This window comes from Rhipicephalus microplus, chromosome 3, assembly GCF_043290135.1.
Source record: "Rhipicephalus microplus isolate Deutch F79 chromosome 3, USDA_Rmic, whole genome shotgun sequence".
Taxonomy (NCBI): Eukaryota; Metazoa; Arthropoda; class Arachnida; order Ixodida; family Ixodidae; genus Rhipicephalus; species Rhipicephalus microplus.
In genome coordinates, this window is record NC_134702.1 from 106,054,174 (window position 1) to 106,075,273 (window position 21,100).

General features: G+C 46.0%; 1 protein-coding gene across 1 annotated transcript; it reads right to left on the minus strand.

The window, feature by feature from the left end:
* Positions 1–3,548: 3,548 nt before the first annotated feature.
* Positions 3,549–14,884, minus strand: LOC142802892 (BPTI/Kunitz domain-containing protein-like). Its single transcript, XM_075887972.1, has 4 exons — positions 14,686–14,884; positions 8,690–8,857; positions 5,421–5,606; positions 3,549–3,670 (listed from the first exon to the last, which is right to left on the minus strand). Exons 1-4 carry the CDS (start codon positions 14,882–14,884, stop codon positions 3,594–3,596), a joined length of 630 nt encoding a protein of 209 aa, XP_075744087.1. The 3' UTR covers positions 3,549–3,593.
* Positions 14,885–21,100: the final 6,216 nt, after the last annotated feature.

The following is a 21,100-nucleotide window of genomic DNA, read 5'->3' on the forward strand; positions in this document are numbered from 1 at the left end:
ATAAATACCAAGAGGTCAAGAAAACTAAAATACAGAAACTTAAAAGAGACAATGTTTCCAACCCCACACTACCAGACGCTACACTGTATGACTACAACACATTCACCCACGAGGAAACTCACGGCACAAACAAGAAAACACCTATCAACACTCACTACGACGCTGCGATTATAAACCTATCAGACACGAGTTTGTCAACTGATGAAGTAAAACTATTATCTAAAGGACTAAACTTCTGCCCAACTAGAAAATCTTTCGATGAGTTTCACTTACTCCGAGACCTCGACAACTTCGCTAGAAAATTGAGGCTGCACGAATATTTCTTGGACAAGCCGTCTAACATTCCAAAGACTCCCCGCCACCAAACAAGCGATTGGACACCAAATAGTCATCGAGACAAGTGTCTGGACTTATATATTAACGCGGTCCAGAAAGATATATTACAGGAGTATCACAGACAGAAGGGAAAGCGGGAAAACATGACAAAATCCGAGAAAAAGAGTATGCAAAACCTAACATCTAGGACTGATATAATAATAAAGCCCGCTGACAAAGGAGGGGCAATTGTAGTCCTAAATACAACCGACTACCTACAAGAAGCATACCGTCAACTAAACGACTTAAAATTCTACGAACGCCTCCCAGGGGACCCGACAGAGAAATACACGCGTATTGTAGCAACAGAACTGAAGAAGCTGTTGGACGAGGGAAGAATAACACGCAGTGAGCACAAATTAATGCGGCCAGTACACCCTCGTCCAGGGCGCTTCTACATACTCCCAAAAATTCATAAACCCGGTAATCCAGGCCGACCAATCATTTCAGGTATAGGCACAGTAACCGAGCCCATATCAGGGTACGTAGACAAATTAATAGGCCACATTCCGTGCACTCTCGGGTCGTACGTAAAAGACACCTCACATTTTCTTCGAGATATTGCAGACCTGCGCATTCCGAAACACTCATACTTAGTTACCCTTGATGTGTCTTCACTTTATACAAATATTCCCCACGATGATGGCATAGCGGCATTAAAAAACACATACACAAACCATAGACAACCTGACACCCCAGATTTCTCTGCCATCGCAAGCCTCACAAGACTTGTATTAGAACTGAACTCATTCGAGTTCAACCAAGAGTACTTTCGACAAATCAGCGGCACCGCCATGGGTACCAAACTCGCACCAAACTATGCTAACATTTTTATGGGAGAACTAGAAACCGAATTTTTGTCCCAAACTCCCTTGAAACCACTCCTATACAGGCGGTACATTGACGATATTTTTCTTATTTGGACTCACAGCGAGGATGAACTGCTAAACTTTATCGATACTTACAATACTGTGCATCCAAACATACACTTCACACACACCTACTCACAAGTAACCGTAAATTTCCTTGACGTTACCATAATAATAGAAGATGATAAACTTTCCACAACCCTCTACCGCAAACCAACAGATCGACAACAGTACCTCCATTACCAAAGTGATCATCCACGCCATTGTAAAAACAGCATTCCATACGGCCAGGCCCACCGTTTTAAGCGAATTTGCTCAAAAGACACTGACTTCCACGCGAGCTCACAAAAGCTTAAACTCGTGCTCGAAAAACAGAAATATCCTCCACATGTAATTGATGACGCTATTCAAAAAGCTAGAAAACTTCAGCGTGATGACCTTCTGATGAAGCGGCCACCACAACACAACCTGCAACAGACACACCTATGTTTAACATACAGCACGAATTTCCCCAACGTTAACAAAATCCTTAAACGACATTACAACATACTGGAACAAAGTGAACGTCTAAAACGTGCATTCCCATCGGCTCCTGGCGTCGTTTACCGACGAACACGCAACCTCAAAGACACACTTGTAAACTCCCAAATCAATACTTCAACTTCCGACAGTTCATGCCGACCTTGTCTGAAGCCTCGATGTTTTGTATGCAAAGCGATGCGAGATACAAGCAAGGCAAGCAGCACACAATCCAACTTTTCAATTAACATACGAGGAAATCTAACATGCGATTCCCCTAATGTGGTATATCTACTTGAATGCAACGTGTGCGGCATGCAATACATCGGACAAACGGAAACACCCTTTAGGATTCGTTTCAATAATCACAGAGCCCACGCGAAATCAGCGCCGAATCTACCTCTATCAAAACACCTTAACCTTCCCGGCCACTCCTTCGACAAATTGTCAGTCACACTTTTAGAAACAGGATTTAAATCAAACCGGGAACGTGAACAACGTGAATCATACCTCATACACCGATTTAACACCCTCGAAAAAGGCATAAATGAAAGTCCGGGTACACTTGCAGCAATCAAAGCACTATAATATATACATATACATTTATATGTGTATATGTACTTATGCATATGCGCATATGTATGGGGGTGTATGTGTGTATATGTAAGTTTATAATTGTAATCATAACAGTTCAAGATTTCGCGGCACTGTGGCGGCGACGAGGACTGGACAACTACAAATATCTTTGCGTGTTTCAGTGAACCACTGTCGTCTATTTCTATTTCTCTGAATAACCGAACAATAGTTGTAAGCCCGACTTGTCGAAGGGTCACCGCATGCACAACTAAAAGCCCCGAACGTGGATTCCCAGAACAAAATGCAATCACTTCAAACGCCCCTTCTCGCCTTTTGGCAACCCTTCCCCGATTTTGGCAACAAAGCCCGACATCCACATACACAACTAAACGCCCCGAACGCGGTTTCCCAGTACAAAATAGCAATCACTTCAAACGTCCTTTCTCGCAGTTTGGAAACCCTTCCCGCATTTCGACAACAAAGCCCGACATATAGAAGGGCCACCCCATACACAATTAAAACCCCCAAACGCGGATTCGCAGAGCAAAATAGCATTCAAAACGACAGACAGCGCCTTAAGAAACATTTTCTCCCGCGCCGACTTCCTGGAGCCTCGGAACGCTGTCCCCGACGCCGAATTAGTGACGGTCTTTAAAAAATAAAAAATAAAAAATAATAATAAAAAAAGCAGTTTTCGCGACACGCAAGCCCTTACCTTAGCCAGGCCCCGTCTACAATAAAGGGACCGCCACCAAACTGCACTGAACGCAATACTAAGAAAATACACACTGACGACGCCACTCGCGAAGCACAGTGGAACCTGGAACTTTCTGGATATCCTTTCCTCTCTCGTTTTTCAAACTCTTTCTTTCTTTCTGTTTTTTTTTTTTTTTTCTTTTTTTTTTTTCGTTCCTTCCCTCTCATTTTTTACCCAAAATACTATAAATGTGAGCGCAAACAGAATGTACCATGACTCCTGATGAAGGCCAGACTCTGGCCGAAACTGTCGAATTAAACACTTCCGTTGTTACCGTTCTCTTGGAGGATCTACTTGACTTATATATATATATATATATATATATATATATATATATATATATATATATATATACATATATATATATATATATATATATGAGCTACGCGTGTAAAGAACTCAGTTGCTGTGTTGCTGTTTTTTAAAGAACTCAGTTTCTCAGTTGATGATATCAATTGTCTTATTTTATTTAACTCCCTTGCGCGGCTTCGGATGCATCACCAGTAATCTGGGGGCCACGTGAGACCCTGCTCATGACGTTGTTTAATGGCATTCTTCGCTCTGTAAGAACCTTCTGCAAAAGAAAGAAAAACGTATTTATGTTCTTTATTTTATCTCGGTGGCCACGGGATTGAAAGAGTGAAACGTTAGAGGTTGACAAACTGATAGCAAGCCAAGTGGCCATATGGCATTGCTAATGCGACACGTGTTACATTATCCTAACTGAAGAAACCATCACCAGTAAATTATGTCATTAAACCCCGCAAGCCACCTATTTAGAAGTCCGCCATGACGAATCAGTGTCGACGGTACTCTGCTGCTGTCGTGAAGGTCATGGGTTCTACCATGGCGGCGGCAGTCGAATTTTAGCGTAGGTGGAATGGCAGAATCCCGCGTTTTGTGCGACATGTCAGTGCACGCGAGACAACACTAGAAATTCAACATTTCCATTATGGTGGCCCTCAACAAATACATGGTGGTTGAGGGACATAAAACTACCAGTATTGTGATTACCTATGTAGAATTAAGACCTTAATGCAGGCTAGTTGGTTCATATCAAACGGGTAGCGTACGCCGCGAGCACGAAAGAATGAAACATAAATAGATACAGGAAAAAGCTGCAATAACGTGTTACTGCAGCGTAATTCTATTTCCCTAGACCCTCTCTTATATACCCGGAACATGCCCCAGGCCGCCGTGACATGCGTTAACCTCGCAGCGCCATTTATTCGGTGTTTCTTTCCTATCTTGATTTCATAGTAGGCTACCTAATAATATAGGTTTCGTTTATCTTTTACAAATTAGCAGGCTGAAGCTTTCAGTAGGCCCTTCCGCGACCAAGAAAAGTGATTATCGCTGGAGTAAACAAAAGCGTAGCAAAAAAGTCACGTGATCGTACATGACGCTGTGATGTGCCAACAGTGTCCTCATTATGACGTCATAAATCCTTAAACAAGAGGAAGTCATAATGACGTATCTACGGTGTCATGTCTAGGACGTCGCTAGAGCTAGACTCGTTACCGGAAAGGTACCCACGCCCCTTGGGCGGAGGTAGACCGACACCGGTAGCAGTGAAACGAAAACCGGGGGGAGGGGGCAAGAGCTTTATTAGGGGGGAGAGAGGAAAGTGGTAAAGAATCAATACAATGCTGTTGAAGAGAGAGAAAGTTGAGGAGGATTTGGCAGTCGATTGTCTTTGGCGATGCAGTAATATGTAACTGTTAATGTTTTTTGCAGTTAAATACAGGGTAAATGAACAGCTACTTGACAATTATGAGCGCTTACAGCACTGTGCAAAAGGTGCAGCATCGGTGTGACAGCTGCGGCTTGCTGCGCATCGCAAATAAGTACACACAGAGTATGGTTTCAAAATAAATTAGCCCTATCTGATATTGCCAGGAACGTTTAATAGGGGTGGGCACTGTCAATTAGGTCATATGATATCGGCAGTGTGCGTGTTTTATTACGAGGTTCACCTATTCTATCTAGCGTTCAACAAGTTATCGGTGTGACTGGCATGGTGGTTCGACATGGCCCAAAAGGCTCTTATTTGATCCAGGCAGCAATTGTTTCACTTTTAAAGATGCGAAATGCTAGATTTCCGAATGCTGTATAAATTTGTCTGCAGCCTAAAAAAACACCGGATGATCTTACTCTCCGGAGCCTCCCACTGCAGTGGGCCTTATGACATAACCATATCGTGGTTTCGGAACGTGAAACAACCCAAATTGTGCTGTTTAGGCATCCATTGACCGTCACAAAATGCGCGATGCTCCAAGTTACCAAAATCGACAGGAGGAATAGTTCGAAAGTTTTGAACTCACCGCACTTATCCTTGCACTCGCGCTCGTTGTTGAACCGGTTCGCCTTATTCTTAATCTCGCCATTTCCTTGGTACTCGAAGGCCTCGCACTGCTGGGTGATCTGATTGTAGAAGTACCTCTTCACGAAGGGCGGGATGCCGAAGGTTCCTTCGTCTTTATCCAAGGCGCAAATGCCGTGTGGAGCATCTGTGAGAGAAAATGAGTGCGCCGAGGTTAACGGTTGTTCAACACGAGTACAACGTGGTGAGGTCGCGCCAGTATGGTGCAACTATGCTTGCGTGCAAATAGGCTATGAACGCATTTGGGGACGTCCTGAAGTGCCTCGTCTAAGAATAGTGCCTTATGGCCGTGTTTTTACAGACGCACTTTATTCATTTCCATAAAAACAACCCCGCCGCGGTGGTCTAGTCCCTAAGCTACTGGGCTGCTGACCCGCAGGAGACGGGATCAAATCCCGGCTATGGCGGCTGCATTTTCGATGGAGGCGAAAACGCTGTAGTCCTGTGTGCTCATATTTGGTTTGATTGATTGATTGATTGATTGATTGATATGTGGGATTTGATGTGCCAAAACCACCATAGGATTATGAGAGGTGCCGTAGTGGAAGGCTCCGGAAATTCTGACCACCTAGGTTTAAATAACGGGCACCCAAATCTGAGCACACAGGCCTACAACATTCACGCCTCCATCGGAAATGCAGCCGCCGCAGCCGGGATTCCATGCCGCGACTAGCGGGTCAGCAGCCGAGTACCTTAGCCACTAAACCACCATGGTGGGGCTGCTCAGATTTGGGTGCACGTTAAAGAACCCCAGGTGGTCGAAATTTTCGAAGCCCTCCATTACGGTGTCTCTCATAATCATATGGTGGTTTTCGGACGGTAAATTTCACATATCTATCTATGAATAAAAAATTGGCAGATCCCACGCACAGTGGGAATCGATGATATGCGAAGCACGAATGAGAAAGGTTGATATGTCATTTTAAAATCAACACAATGTTACGAGGTGGATGTAAATGATGCCGTACATGACTTCCGTGTCATGATTATTATGTATGAATGTGTCGTTTACCTTCGTCATCTATTCACGTCCCGTGATAATAAATTTATTATATAGAGAGCTAGCGAAACGACCGCGAGCACGCTATAAGCGTGGTATGTTGTCATGTTCTTACATGGCACGCGCGTCGAAATTATCATGTTTGCACCAGTCGTATACTTTCGTCATCCATTGGCGTCCCTTAACGGCAAATTTGGTATATGTCGAGCTAGCAAAACGGCCACGAGCACATTATGAAGGGCCCAATATACTCCAATGCTGCGTTGACACGCGCGCACACTGGGCACAGCGACGCTACGTTAGCAAAACGCGAGCACTCTATAGTATGACGCCAGGCGCGACCAGCGTCCATCGACGCGGCCTGGCGGCAACCGGTGCGAAATGCGACATGCTGCGTTTCGTGCCGATGCATTCCCCAGACAACACTGCGTCTCCCCCCCCCCCTTTTTTTTTGCGACGGAAGCACATGGGACGCGTTGAAACGCACATGCGTTAAAGCAACGCAGCACCGCACGTGCCAGCGAGTATATGGCAGGACGGGCGCCTGCCGTCGCAACGCCAGCATGACGAGCACCGCGTCACGTTGAAATGTATTGGCGCCTTGATTGTGGCATGCACTTTAGTTCTCACATGACATACATCTCATGATAATCATGTTTGTACCAGTCACGTACCATCGTCATCCATTGACGTCGCGTAATACCAAATTCGACACGTGTGAAGCTAGCGAGACGGCCACGTGCGCATCAAGAGTGTGGCATGTAGTCATGTTGTTACATGACACGCATGTTGTGATTATTACGTTTGTCTGTGTCATTTACCTATGTCGTCCGTTCGCGTCACGTAATACCGAGTTTGGTACGTGTGAAGCTAGGAAAGTGGCCGTGAACTTATCATGAGCGTAGCATGTAGTCATGTTGTTACACGACACGCATCTCATGTTTATCAAGTTTGCATCAATATCATACCTTCATCATTCATTCACGTCCCGTAATACCAAATTTGGTGTAAGTAAAGCTAGCGAAATGGCAAGCGCATCATTAGCGTGGCATGTGAACATGTTACATGGCACGCATGTCATAATTTTCATGTTAGGGTCTTTCGCTTTTGTTCGCCATGCAGTCATGTCATACCATACCGGTTTCGCAGCATGCCATGCGAACGAAACCATCCAAGAGCTGCAGGACCATGAAATGCAAATCATGACATTCATGACAGAGATGTCATGATTCTCATGTTATGACTAGTCAAATATGCTCGTCACACAGTCATTTATGCCATACCATGTTTGGCATCGATACCATCATCCAAACGGCCTGGAGAGCTAAAAGTCGTAGGCGGCTAGATAGATAGATAGATAGATAGATAGATAGATAGATAGATAGATAGATAGATAGATAGATAGATAGATAGATAGATAGATAGATAGATAGATAGATAGATAGATAGATAGATAGATAGATAGATAGATAGATAGATAGATAGATAGATAGATAGATAGATAGATAGATAGATAGATAGATAGATAGATAGATAGATAGATAGATAGATAGATAGATAGATAGATAGATAGATAGATAGATAGATAGATAGATAGATAGATAGATAGATAGATAGATAGATAGATAGATAGATAGATACGCTCCGAGTCGCCGAAGTTCGCCAAGAAATGCTACGCAATTAAAAACAACAATAATATTCAATGTGAATCTAATTATTACGCACTTAATACATCTTTGCACGGAGTAAATTTGCTGTTTACGTCAATTCGTCTCGTTGAGTTGAGGCCCACCATGTGGCCATCTCTCGTCTGTGGCTCTAGTAAACAAGTAATACTCAACCTGCGAGAAAACTTTCGAATGAAGTATACCTCCATAATACTGGCCGGCAACTCGAGATTACAGAGTATTTAAAGGTGCTGCAAGTACCAAGCTTCCCGGGCTTCCGGGATTTGTATTGCAAAGTGTCTTACGACTGGATGTAGTTTATTTTTGCTCTTTAAAACTATCTGTTTTTTTTTCTTTTCTATGCACGATGCGATTCCCTTCAGCCTTTTCAGATATAAGTGCACACTGCGTTTTCTTTGTATGCTTATATTTCTACAAACCGAAGTGGAAAGCGTTTCCGAAGTTTTAACGACCCATCGCGAGCAGGAAATGCGCGTTCCTTTAACTGTATGGGATCCTGTCCGCGAGTATTTTGCGCATAACCTCTGCATGCTTTCTCGCAGCGTGGCCTGGAGAAGTAGAATCCTGGGCCCAGACAGCCGTGCCACTTCTTGCAGTCCCCTTCGAATGGAGAGTAGTAGTAGACGACCGAGGTTTGGTTGCAGACGCCACCTACCGGCACGTACAGGCAACCGTGCTTCTTGCCTTCCTCTGTGAAAGGTGCAAAACAAAAAAAAAAAAAAGAAAGATCTTGGCTTCACAAGGAATAGCGCAAAACTTTATTTTCTTTGACGTCATCTGCTTATTCGCATGGCCACACTTTAAGTTACTAAACACTTTGTCCAGGTCTGTATTAACATGTTGCCGGCTTATTTTACCGCCTTCAAAGCATACCTTTACTAGTCAGCAGCTATAGTAAAGCTAATCAACTTTTCCGCTACTAGCCAGGGAGCCTTGATTGGTGTCATTATTTGGAGGTAACTACGAAGATACCTACGTTGTAAGATGCTTCGTTGATGCCGTATAATATTATGACATAATTTTGATAGCTTTAGCAATTTTTAGAAGATTTTTTTTTCCGCATTATATTGCAATACATCCGAATGCACTTGTAATAATGGTGGTTTTAACAATACATCGGTTGTAGCAAAAAGAAGCTGCGTCACTATTTAATTGCGTCTTTTCGATAGGAAAATAACCCGCTTACAGTAAGGCCAGCATGTCACATTGTCGGCTATAAAAATGAATTCTGGCTGTTGTGTGTGCATTTTGAAAGGTGCGGTAACATGACGCTCTTGAAAAGAAAAAAAAGAAAAAAATGGCCCCACCGCGTGGGCTAGTGGCTAAAGTACTCGGCTGCTGACCCGCAGGTCACGGGATTGAATCCCAGCTGCGGTGGCTGCATTTTCGGTGGAGGTGAAAATGTTGTAGGCCCGTGTGCTCAGATTTGGGCGCACGTTGAAAAACCCCAAGTGGTCGAAATTTTCGGAGCCCTCCATTACGGCGTCTCTCGTAATCGTATGGTGGTTTTGGGACGTCAAACCCCACATATCAATCAATCAATCAATCAAGAAAAAACTTAGGGTATCCCTAGGCTGCGCCTCAAAATTTGGACGCGATAGTGATATGTTGTTCCTAGTGCACACTTCAAGCATTTAGTGCTTAAAATCTTTTCGAAGTTGCTGTGCCCCCGCTGGGTGGTCTTAAAGAGATAAGTGCAGTACTGCGTGTGCCTTTTGTAATTCGTGACTGGTTTGAAACGATATAGTCAATATCATAATCTTTTGTTCCGACTACCGATGGCAGCAAACGCTTGTATCACGCATTATTACTGCAATATTTCACGTTGTACCGCGAAGCATGTATACAAGACGCGTGTGTTTGTAAAGCTTGAAAGTTACTTTCAATGCATTTTCAAGCAGAGGAAGTTACAAGCGACTGTAACAGCAATGTCACACACCGCGAAAGACAAGACTGGACTATGACTGAGTGTGAGCGCGTGTGCTGCCGAATGTGCTGTTTCTCTCTTCCCTCTCTGATTTCTATCTTTCATCTCCCCCATGCCCCTCCGATGCGCAGGATAGCAAACCAGCTGCCTATAGGTTGGTTAACCTCCCTGCCATTGTTTTCCTCCTATTTTCCTTCCTGCTGGTATTTTCCCTCCATCCACAAGCAGACGCGTGGCTGTGTGGTTGAACACCAGCTTTTCGCACAAACAACCCGGGTTCGCTCCTCTCATAAAGCCAGAATTTCTTGGTATTCTTTTTATTTGCCTCTTTTTCTGATTTTTTGGTCACCCACAGCACGACGAATTCCCGCTCAAATCCAACTACGCTGTCACCGACACTGACGCAGACACCGGAATTTATGCGAAACGAGTTCAAATGATATGACGTTAAAACGAAAATTGGAAACTACACAACCCCCACCCCGCACTCCAATGTCCTCCAGCGCCCTTTCCAATTTTCGGTATGCCTAAGTGCATAGCTGTGCAGCATTGCAGTAAAGGTGACTTTCAAAGTGTGCTTTGGTGGGAGAGCGGCAGTGGCTTCCGTTCACGCACTTTTGGACATAAAATAAGAGTAAAAAGTTGACATTTGGAAGGGTTACAGCGCACAAAGCATCAGAGGCTGTTAAAAATTAGCGGCATAAGGCTTGTAGGGGCCCCATGAAGCGTCTGAACCAGTGAGTATCCAAACATGTTTCGCAAATTTATTCTCATCTCATATGTCTGTCGGCATATCCAGTCGATATCTATTTTCTCAAAACAGCCTGCCACTCTTCTATGATGCCTTTTTTTCGTGCAGCCCGTTTATAGCAAATACTAGTTATAACAATAGAATGTTCATGGCATGAGTGTTGTTATAAGTGGGTATATTTATGACAGCTCCGTGGCAGTGATTGTATACATATATGAAAATAAACTAAAGATGTGTAAATTAAAAGGGTCGCTTAAAATGCGAAACATTCCTTTGCGTACTGCCAGCACTTCTGCCCCTATCTATCTATCTATCTATCTATCTATCTATCTATCTATCTATCTATCTATCTATCTATCTATCTATCTATCTATCTATCTATCTATCTATTTTGGAAGATGGCCACGTCGTGTGCATAGAAGACTGGCCCCGGTCACTCTCTCGAAATATTCGCACCTGACTTCTCTTGCAAGCATTGTCACCTGGAGTGCACAGCCATTAATACACTATAGACTTAAAGGACAATCGCCTACACCATTCACACGCAGTTCGCATGGAGCTGTCACTCATCCTTTCCCGTACAGCGGAAAGAAACGCAAGGTTCACTTACGTCTTCTAGCCGATGAATTGGCCGCTAGAGCTAACACCAACAGTGCATTCGTCGTTATAAACAGTCCTTTGTTGCACTCTGAACGGCTGTGCGGAGACTTTTTGCACGGCATCTCCGACAACATAAAGTCTCAAATGATGCTGTGATTGGCCACTCGCACAAAAGAGCTTTATGTTGAATCGTGATTGCGGTACAGCTGCTAAAGCTATTAAAATCAAAATATGTCCATTCTGAATAATTGTTTTAGCTAGAATGCCTAAAAAAACGTGGCGCGAGATATAAAAATCTGGCTTTAATGACAGAGACCAAACACACATTTCAGGCGGCGATAATTTAAAAAAAGAGGTAGAAATTAGGCAATCAAATTTAGACGCCTAAAGATCCCTTGAGGCATCTTTAGTGGTACTAAAATGGAGGTTTGACTGTGTTGGAGGCCACGCGCTTTTTGGCACTAAAAACGCATGGACACTTATAGGAATGGGACAAGAATAGTGACACAAATATTTCTGACGATCCTTGCCGGTTATATTAGGGGCAGAAAATTCGACGTGTATATGAAGCCCTCGAAGTAAAAGGAATGGTGATACGAAGCTTTCGACCGTTGCGACGCAGTGACATAAATGTCGGTGAATTAAACTACGTTTTTCTTTTTCTCCGGCTTGTTCTTCGAATCGCGTTCAAATCAAACCAACACCCCTCATCAAAGCAACACCCCTAAACACTCCTAAATACAAAGGGGAAAAAAATTCGCGACTACATCTATTCTACAGTCGTGTTCACACTCACTCTATCTCTCTTTCTCTCTCTTTACACCTAAAAAATAACATCCGGTTATAACATCCGGTTCTCTCCGGTTTTACAGCGCAAGTGTAAAACCGGAGAGAAGAGGAACAGATAATACGGAGCGAGTGTCTATAGGGGCATTTGATAATTGTTGAACAGGTAAACGAAAGTGGCACGTTGCTATGTATTGAAAACGTATTAGGTGTTCTTTGAATAAGCAATTAGTTTGCTCCCAGACCTTGACTATCAATCTTTCCTGTAGTAGCAGAAGCTTGAGGTACTTAGAAAAGGTGGATATAGAATAGGAAAGAAAACCAATAATAATGTAAGGGGCGCTCAATATATCAACATCACAGAATGCTGCAGGTGGTTGTGACCACAAAAATGCATCTTCTGAATGCGTGATCGATTTTCCGTCGAGAACACTTCATCCGGCTTAGAGGAGCAGTCAGTAGAGCTTCAGGAGTCGCCATCTTGCTGAAATTCGCTCTATTTGCAGGGACGTAGATGTCCCTGCACTGCACAAAGAAGTTGAAGACCGGTAAGTTCCTGCTTGCTGCGATGTCGCGGCTTTACAGATGTTGTAATAAATTTTTAGCAAAGCGCGATACATGCACCACTCCACACCACATGCTAGCGCAAAAAAATTGCATAAAGTTCACATTTATTTCGATGAGCTCAACTTAAGAGAAATTGATTCAACTTGGCTGCAAATCGATGACGTATGCACCGTCACGCTCCCCTTACTCAACTTCAGAGTGGAACGAGAAAAGCGTTGGGCGTAGGCCACTGGGACAGACGGAACTCTTTTTCAGCACACGATAATGCCATGCATGCTTCTTCCTTCTGTGTTTCTTCATGTTGCAGGCCCTTTACATGTGTAGATAGTGCCTTGCGCAAATATCGCCAGAACGACTGAGACTATAAGAGATTATCTTGTGATCATTTCTTTTGCTTCGGAACACACACGCGTACGGATCAGTTGTTCCTAGAACAAACGCGGTCACATCCGATAATGCTCGAGCGTTCGCTGCCACATGTATAAGTGCCGACGTACCTTGCCACGGAACAGTTGATCAACGTCTGAGGCTCTGTTCGCCGCTATCCGCACAAGTTCGAGCTACAGTTTCTTGGCTAATTGATTGATTGATATGTGGGGTTTAACGTCTCAAAACCACCATTTGATTATGAGAGACGCCGTAGTGGAGGGCTCCGGAAATTTCGACCACCTGGGGTTCTTTAACGTGCACCCAAATCTGAGTACACGGGCCTACAACATTTCCGCCTCCATCGGAAATGCAGCCGCCACAGCCGGGATTTGAACCCGCGACCTGCGGGTCAGCAGCCGAGTACCTTAGCCACTAGACCACCGTGGCGGGGCGTTTCTTGGCTAGAAGTTGCCCAAATAAAAAAAAGTTCCTCCCTTGGCATGGTGACTGTTGCCTTCGTCGACGTCGCGTCGTGACGGCAATAGCCAGAAAGCCAAGGAAGTGCGTATTCCCAACACACGGCCTCGTTACAGGATCGACACTTGGTTAGCGCATCCAAAAGGCAGAAGCCTTACAGCGTATACGCGTCGGAGCCTAAGGTTATCGCTAACCAGGTGGATGATGTGCTGGCCAAGGGCGTCATTCAAGACTATTCTAATCCTTGGGCTGCGCTGGTCATCTTTGTGAAAAAGAAAGGCGGATCCTGGAGGTTTCAAGTCGACTACCGGCGTCTTAATTCCATGAAAACTAAAAAGGATGTGTATCCGCTTCCCCATATCGACAATGGCAGTGACTGTCTCCACTCGGCGTCCTAATCTTCATCTGTGCACCTCTGATCGGGCTACTGGCAGATACCAATGCATTCCACTGACAAAGAGAAAACAGTTTTTGTGACACCAGACGGCTTGCTTGAATTCAACGTTATGCCGTTGGATTCGTGAAACGCACCCGCAACGTTCGAAAAATTCGTGGGCACGAATCTGCGCGGCCTCGAATGGGAGAATTCTTTATGCTATCTTAATAACGTCGTAATTTTCAGTCGCACTTTTGCAAAAACACAATTAGCGACATGACGTTGTTTTGACGTGCCTCTAACAGGCTGACCTTACCCTGAACTAAAAAAATGCCAGTTTGGGCAACTACAGGCGCTAGTACTCTGCCATCTAGTGGACAAGAACGGCGTACGGCCAGACACACAAAAGGTTCTAGCAGAGAGCAAGTTCGAGCAGCCACAGTCGCTACGCGAGCTTGAAGCTTCTTAGGTCGTTGCTCGTACTTCCGACGTTTTGTACCCAATTTCGCCGGCACTGCGTACCCTTTGACCTCGTTGCTACGTAAGGACACGCCTTTCACCTGGACAACGGATTGTGAATCTTCATTTCGGCAGCTACAGTTCATTCTATCTTCCAGACCTATACTCCACCATTTTGACCCTTCTGCCACAACTGAAGTGCATACCTATGCAAGTGGCCTCGGTGCAGTCCTCATCCAGCGTTGTGGTGATGCCCAGCATGTCATTGCGTACGCCAGACATTTGTTGAGCAAGGCCGAACAGAATAACACCGTAACAGAGCAAGAGTGTCTCGCTGTAGTTTTTGCTGTGCAGAAGTTCCACCCGTACCTCTCCGGCCATCACTTCACGCTTGTTACCGACCATCGTTCGCTATGTCGGTTAATAGGTCTCCGTGACCCATCTGGTCGCCTTGCTCCATGGCCGATATATACGCTTGCAGAAGATTCACATTGCGGTCCATTACAAGGGTGGCCGCCAGCATGCCGACACCTACTGTTTTTCGCGGCTCCTGCTACGTGACGCCGACAATTTTGATGAATTCCTAGCCTCCATTAACAATACACGTTTTCGCGACCTCACCACCTTCAGGAAAGAACAGCGCGACGACCGCGCCCTAGACGCCCTTTTCAACTCAGCTGCTCAGCCGAAAAACAACAATGGCCTTGTTATCCAAGATGACCTGCTCTATAAAAAATTGGCCCCGTATGTGCATTTTAATCTGCAAATGTCGTCAAAAGACGATAGTCTTGCGGCTGGAGAGAAAGAAAAAAACGTTTATTTGATGCACTGCACAAGAAAATTGATGAATGGTATTCTGGAGCTGCTGCGTTAGAGTGCCTCGAGCATGCAGCGGAGGTGAACGAGCGCATCAAGTCACGTCACACGTGAGACATGAGTGCTAAGTTACCTTGAAAAACGAAGCGTGCGGCTATGAGGCGAACGTGTGCGCCCATTTCAGAGGTGATAAAATGTAGAACGCGAGGCGACGAGTAGGTGCCACCGTGTAGTCTTAGCAAAGCGTTCGAAACACTTGCCTTTTTGTGCAAGCGTTGCATGGTCAGCGCAGCGTGATAAACGCCACCGTCCTTCAAATTACTTATGTATGCCTTTACTAGTTCATGACGCACATGCAGAATATATACGTGTTGTTATAGTGGCTCAGATATGCGCAATAATTACCTTTTCATTGACAATCGCACAAGTTTCAACGCTGAATCTTGAGCAACATTGATGGGCGCTGCGGATGGGGTCGGCCGTTTGTGATATTGGCTGGTGCCGTTTAGGGTACGGTGTAACGTAAAGGGTGGACAAACAGACAAATGAGCAGACAAAATTTGTTGCGTCGAAGGTCCCCAAGAAAGATCGCCGTCTTATAAAGAATTACGCGGCTGATGGCGCACGCTTACTATTAGTGGTCCCCACAAAGTTGCGACGAGACGTGATTCGTGCTATGCACGATGACGGGACCGCCAGACACATAGGTTTTGCCAAAACGTATCACCAAATTCAAGGTAGATCCTACTGTTCTGGAATGAGAAGGCCTATAGAAAAGTATGTGGCCACTTGTGACAAATTCCAACAATTCAAGCACCCGAACACTGCCCTGATCAGACTCCTTCGCCCTTTGACACCACCCTCGACGCCTTTTGAAGTGGTGGGAGTGGATTTTGTCGGCCCTTTCCCGCACTCATCAAACAACTACCGTTGGGACATCGTTTGTGTGTCACCTGACGCGTTATGTGGAGACCGCCACAATGCCAATAGCCATGGCAAACGATGTTTCGAGCTTCCTTCTGTCGACAGTCATACTTCGCCATGGACCACCTCGCATTATTGTGAGTAATAGTGGACCCCAGTTTGATGCCAACGTGGTTGAAGAGCTCTTGCTTCTCTGTTATTGTCAATTTCACCACGTGACCCCTTATCATCTGCAGACAAATGGTCTCGTGGAGCGCACGAACCGAACGCTCCTCCATATGATTTCTATGTATGTCAATTGCCCCGCCGCGGTGGTCTAGTGGCTAAGGTACTCGGCTGCTGACCCGCAGGGCGCGGGTTCGAATCCCGGCTGCGGCGGCTGCATTTCCGATGGAGGCGGAAATGTTGTAGGCCCGTGTGCTCAGATTTGGGTGCACGTTAAAGAACCCCAGGTGGTCTAAATTTCCGGAGCCCTCCACTACGGCGTCTCTCATAATCATATAGTGGTTTTGGGACGTTAAACCCCACATATCTATCTATGTATGTAAATTCAAAGCCCATGCATGAACTGGGATGGCATCCTACCCTTTATTACGTACGCCTACAACTCGGCGAGGCATAATCCACTGGCTACAGCCCCTTCCAACTCTTTTACGTTCGACCGCCCCAATTCTTTCTTGACACCATTCTGCCATTTCATGCTTATGCGGATCTTTATATTGCTCAGACTATCTGCCGCGCAGAGGAAGTCCGGCGTGTGGCTCGACTTCGTACGTTGGCATCCCAGGGCCATTCCAAGATCACCTGCGACTCACGGCATAAAGACGTGTCTTACGAGAAACGCGACATAGTTTGGCTCTGGACGCCGTTTCGCAAGCGTGGCCTTTGTCAAAAGTTTCCGGCTCGTTATACCGGCCCCTTCGTCACCGTCAATCGCCTCAGTGACCTGACATACTTGGTGGCTTCTCTCCTCAATCACGGCTACCGTTCTCGGCAGACGCAACTTGTTCATGTCGTGTGCCGAAAGCGCTGTCAACTGCGCGACTCGCGATCACCTAGCCGTTATACTCGCCCGGCGGGCTTCGTCTGTGGGGGAGGAGTGCTACGCTAACGCGACACACACACTTACACACACACACACACATCTGTATATATATATATAAATATATATATATAAATATATATATATATATATATATATATATATATATATATATATATATATATATATATATATATACATATATATATATATATATATTGTTGTGAAGAGGAATGCCCACTACTGCCCGTACATCCGGCTAGCTCTTGCTGCTTTTGTACCGACGCTGATACCGCTTGTGACCTTGCATTTACATTATAATATATATATATATATATATATATATATATATATATATATATATATATATATATATATATATATATATATATATATATATATATATATATATATATATATGAGGACAGAAGTGTATACTTAGGGGCGTTGTCCGTGTGCTGACACAATATGCATGAGCTCTAACAGACAATACTGCCAAGCAAAAAAAGTATAGGGGAAGTTCTTAGACACTATATATATATATATATATATATATATATATATATATATATATATTGTAGGCATCTATTATGCGCTTCATCCTCATCTGAACAGCAGTCAATCATCATCATATGTTCTGGCTGACAATCATCATCTTCTTGGCACGAGCGCTTCTTTGTCGGGTCCGTTGCGCTTGTTCGTTCCCGAGTTCACGACGAATAAACCTCGTTACAACCGAGTCGTCATACGTGGTGGAGATGGATTGACGTTTCCAGTACCTCTACTTACAATGCCTACTCGCTGGAGCTCCGTTCAGGCCGCCGCTTGGACCCTCAGTCCGCCAACATGTCTCAGAGTGAGTGGGTGGATGCCATTTCTGCTCCCGTCTCTGCGCCGCAAGCCGTCACTGCGCCGCAAGCCCCCCTCTTTACATCGTAAACCACCAGCGTGACCCTCCGATCTTCGCTGGTCTCCGCGGCGAAGATGTGGAGTACTGGCTCGATAACTACGAGCGAGTAAGCGCAACTAATCACTGGGACGACTCTAACAAGCTCCGCCGAGTATCGCTTTATCTCACGGGCGTTGCCAAGACATGGTTCTTGAACCATGAGATCGACCTCACCGACTGGCCTGCCTTCAAGCAGCAGCTTCGCCAAGTATTCGGCACGCCAGCCGTTCGATCCGCTCTAGCGAGGAGGGCCCTAGATACTCGCCAACAACATCCCGGCGAGTCATACACATCTTATATCGAGGATGTCCTTGCGCTTTGCCGGCGCGTCAGTTCTTTGATGTCCGAGTCGGACAAACGGCGCCACATACTGAAGGGCATCGGAAGCATTGCCTGCAATGCCCTTGTTGCCCAGAATCCTTCTACTGTCACTGACGTCGTCTCTGCGTGTCAGCGTCTCGACGAACTTGATTCTGTTCGCCTTCAGTCGGGCAATAGTGAACACCGTACAGCAGACCGGGACCTGCGTGACATGACACGGGGATTATACGAGAAGAACTTCAATCAATGGGCATCTCACAACCTTCTCCATCTGTCACACAGCCTTCAAGCATGGCCCTCCGTGACATCGTAAGGGAGGAACTAACATCATTCACCGGTCCAGCCTACGTCCAGCCACCTCCGTCTAGCCCTCCAACGTACGCGCAAGTTGCGGCCGCACCTCCTCGCAACGTAAACTCTACTTCACCGCTGCCATCATTCACGCCGGTTGCTGCTGCACCACCGGTCCACTTCCGGCAAATCCCACCCGACCCTCCGTCTGTCCACTTGAGTGCGCTATCTCCCGGTGCGCCGAACGCCCTCTACTACCCGCCTTGGCGCCCGTCTCGCCCAACATGCTTTTACTGTGGATATCGTGGCCATATATCGCGCTTCTGCCGCAAGCGCCAGCAGGATGAGCGTCGCGGGTACGACATGCGCGAACGGGACTTTTCCAGAGGGGATTCTTACGCTCGGCGTTATTCATCTGGACAGCAGCGGTCTCCATCTCTGCCCGCGTCGACTGAGACGCGGAACACTTACCGTTCAAGCCGACGCCGATCACCTTCGCCCTTCCGTCGCTCCTCCTCTCCTCTTCGGCCAGTCTCGTTTACTACTCACAACAGGTCGGAAAACTAAATGATGCAGTTTTCGGAGGAGAAACTGCATGTAACAGTAGGACTCATATTCCTCCAGCACGCCCGTTCAACATGGTTTCTGTTACGGTGGAAGGAGTTCTCGTGGACGCTTTGGTGGACACCGGTTTTACAGTTTCTGTGATTAGGTATGATTTGTGCAAACGACTGAAAAAAGTAATGACACCTTATAATGGACCCAATCTAGTCGAAGCCCAGGGGAACGCTATCCGCCCTTTTGCTCTTTGTACTGCTCGTGTGTTTATTGATGACATTTTGCATTACATCGAGTTCACTGTGCTTACCCGGTGCTCTCACCAGCTAATTCTAGGGTGGGACTTCCTATCTTCTTCTTCAGCCGCTATATGTTGTGGTGAACGGATTCTGCACCTAACTAATATGGACTCCATGTTTGACGAAGACGTCTACAAGCCTCTACGCCTGTTCGCTCGCGAAGATCTCGAACTACCGCCACATCAAGAACGAATTGTGACCCTAATCTCTAAGGACATCGACCACGGTGACGTCTTGGTGTCCCCTTCGTCGACTTGCGTCGCAAAAGGCATAGCCCTTGCATCAGGTGTCGTACGCTTTCACCATGGCTCCGCACTCGTCATTGCTACGAATGAAATGCCAGAGAAAGTTATCCTGCCAGAGGGCACTGCAGTAGCCTGTGTTGTGGATGCGGAGCCTGTCAGCGTCACGCCAGTTAACCCAGCCTCTACCAACGGCCGTTCTATGAGTAAGCCTGCCTCATCCTCTCCCTTCACAGCTCTTATCAGTGATGACTTAACACCTATGCAGGCGCAGCAGTTGCTTGCGTTATTAACGAAACACGCCGATTCTTTCGACACCTGCTCCTCGACGTTGGGCCGAACTACCACTGCAGCGCATCGCATTCAGACAGAGGGAACATCTATTGTACATCGCCGCCCGTACCGCGTGTCTCTCGCTGAGCGAAAAATCATCGAGGAAAACGTCGCTGACATGCTACAACGAGAAATAATTCGTCCATCTACTAGCCCTTGGTCATCCCCTGTTGTTTTGGTACGAAAAAAAGATGGCTCCGTGCACTTTTGCGTTGATTACCGGGCACTTAACAACATCACACGCAAGGACGTGTACCCCATGCCACGCATCGACGACGCCCTTGATTCACTGCAAGGCGCCGAATACTTCTCAAGCCTTGATTTGCGTTCGGGATATTGGCAAATTCCCATGCACGATGACGACAAAGAAAAAAACAGCATTTGCAACCCCCGATGGCCTATACGAATTTAACGTGATGCCTTTCGGGCTCTGCAATGCGCCCGCGACGTTTGAACGCATGATCGACACCGTCCTGCGTGGACTGAAATGGACGGCGTGTCTCTGCTACCTTGATGGCATTATCATCTTTTCATCAACGTTTTCTCAGCACCTTAGCCGCTTGGATGACGTCCTAACATGCCTCGCCGGTGCGGGTCTGCAGCTCAACACTAAGAAGTGCCGTTTCGCCACCAAATCCATCAAGGTTCTCGGTCATCTCGTCAGCAAGGACGGTATTCGCCCTGACCCCGAAAAGATCGCTGCCGTCCTTCGATTTCGATGCCCCACAAGACTTAAGGATTGCGAGGCCAAGTTTTCTTGGCCGCGCATCATATTTTCGTCGCTTCATACGAAATTTCGCTTCAATAGCTGCGCCACTTCACAAACTACTTGCATCTAATGCACCC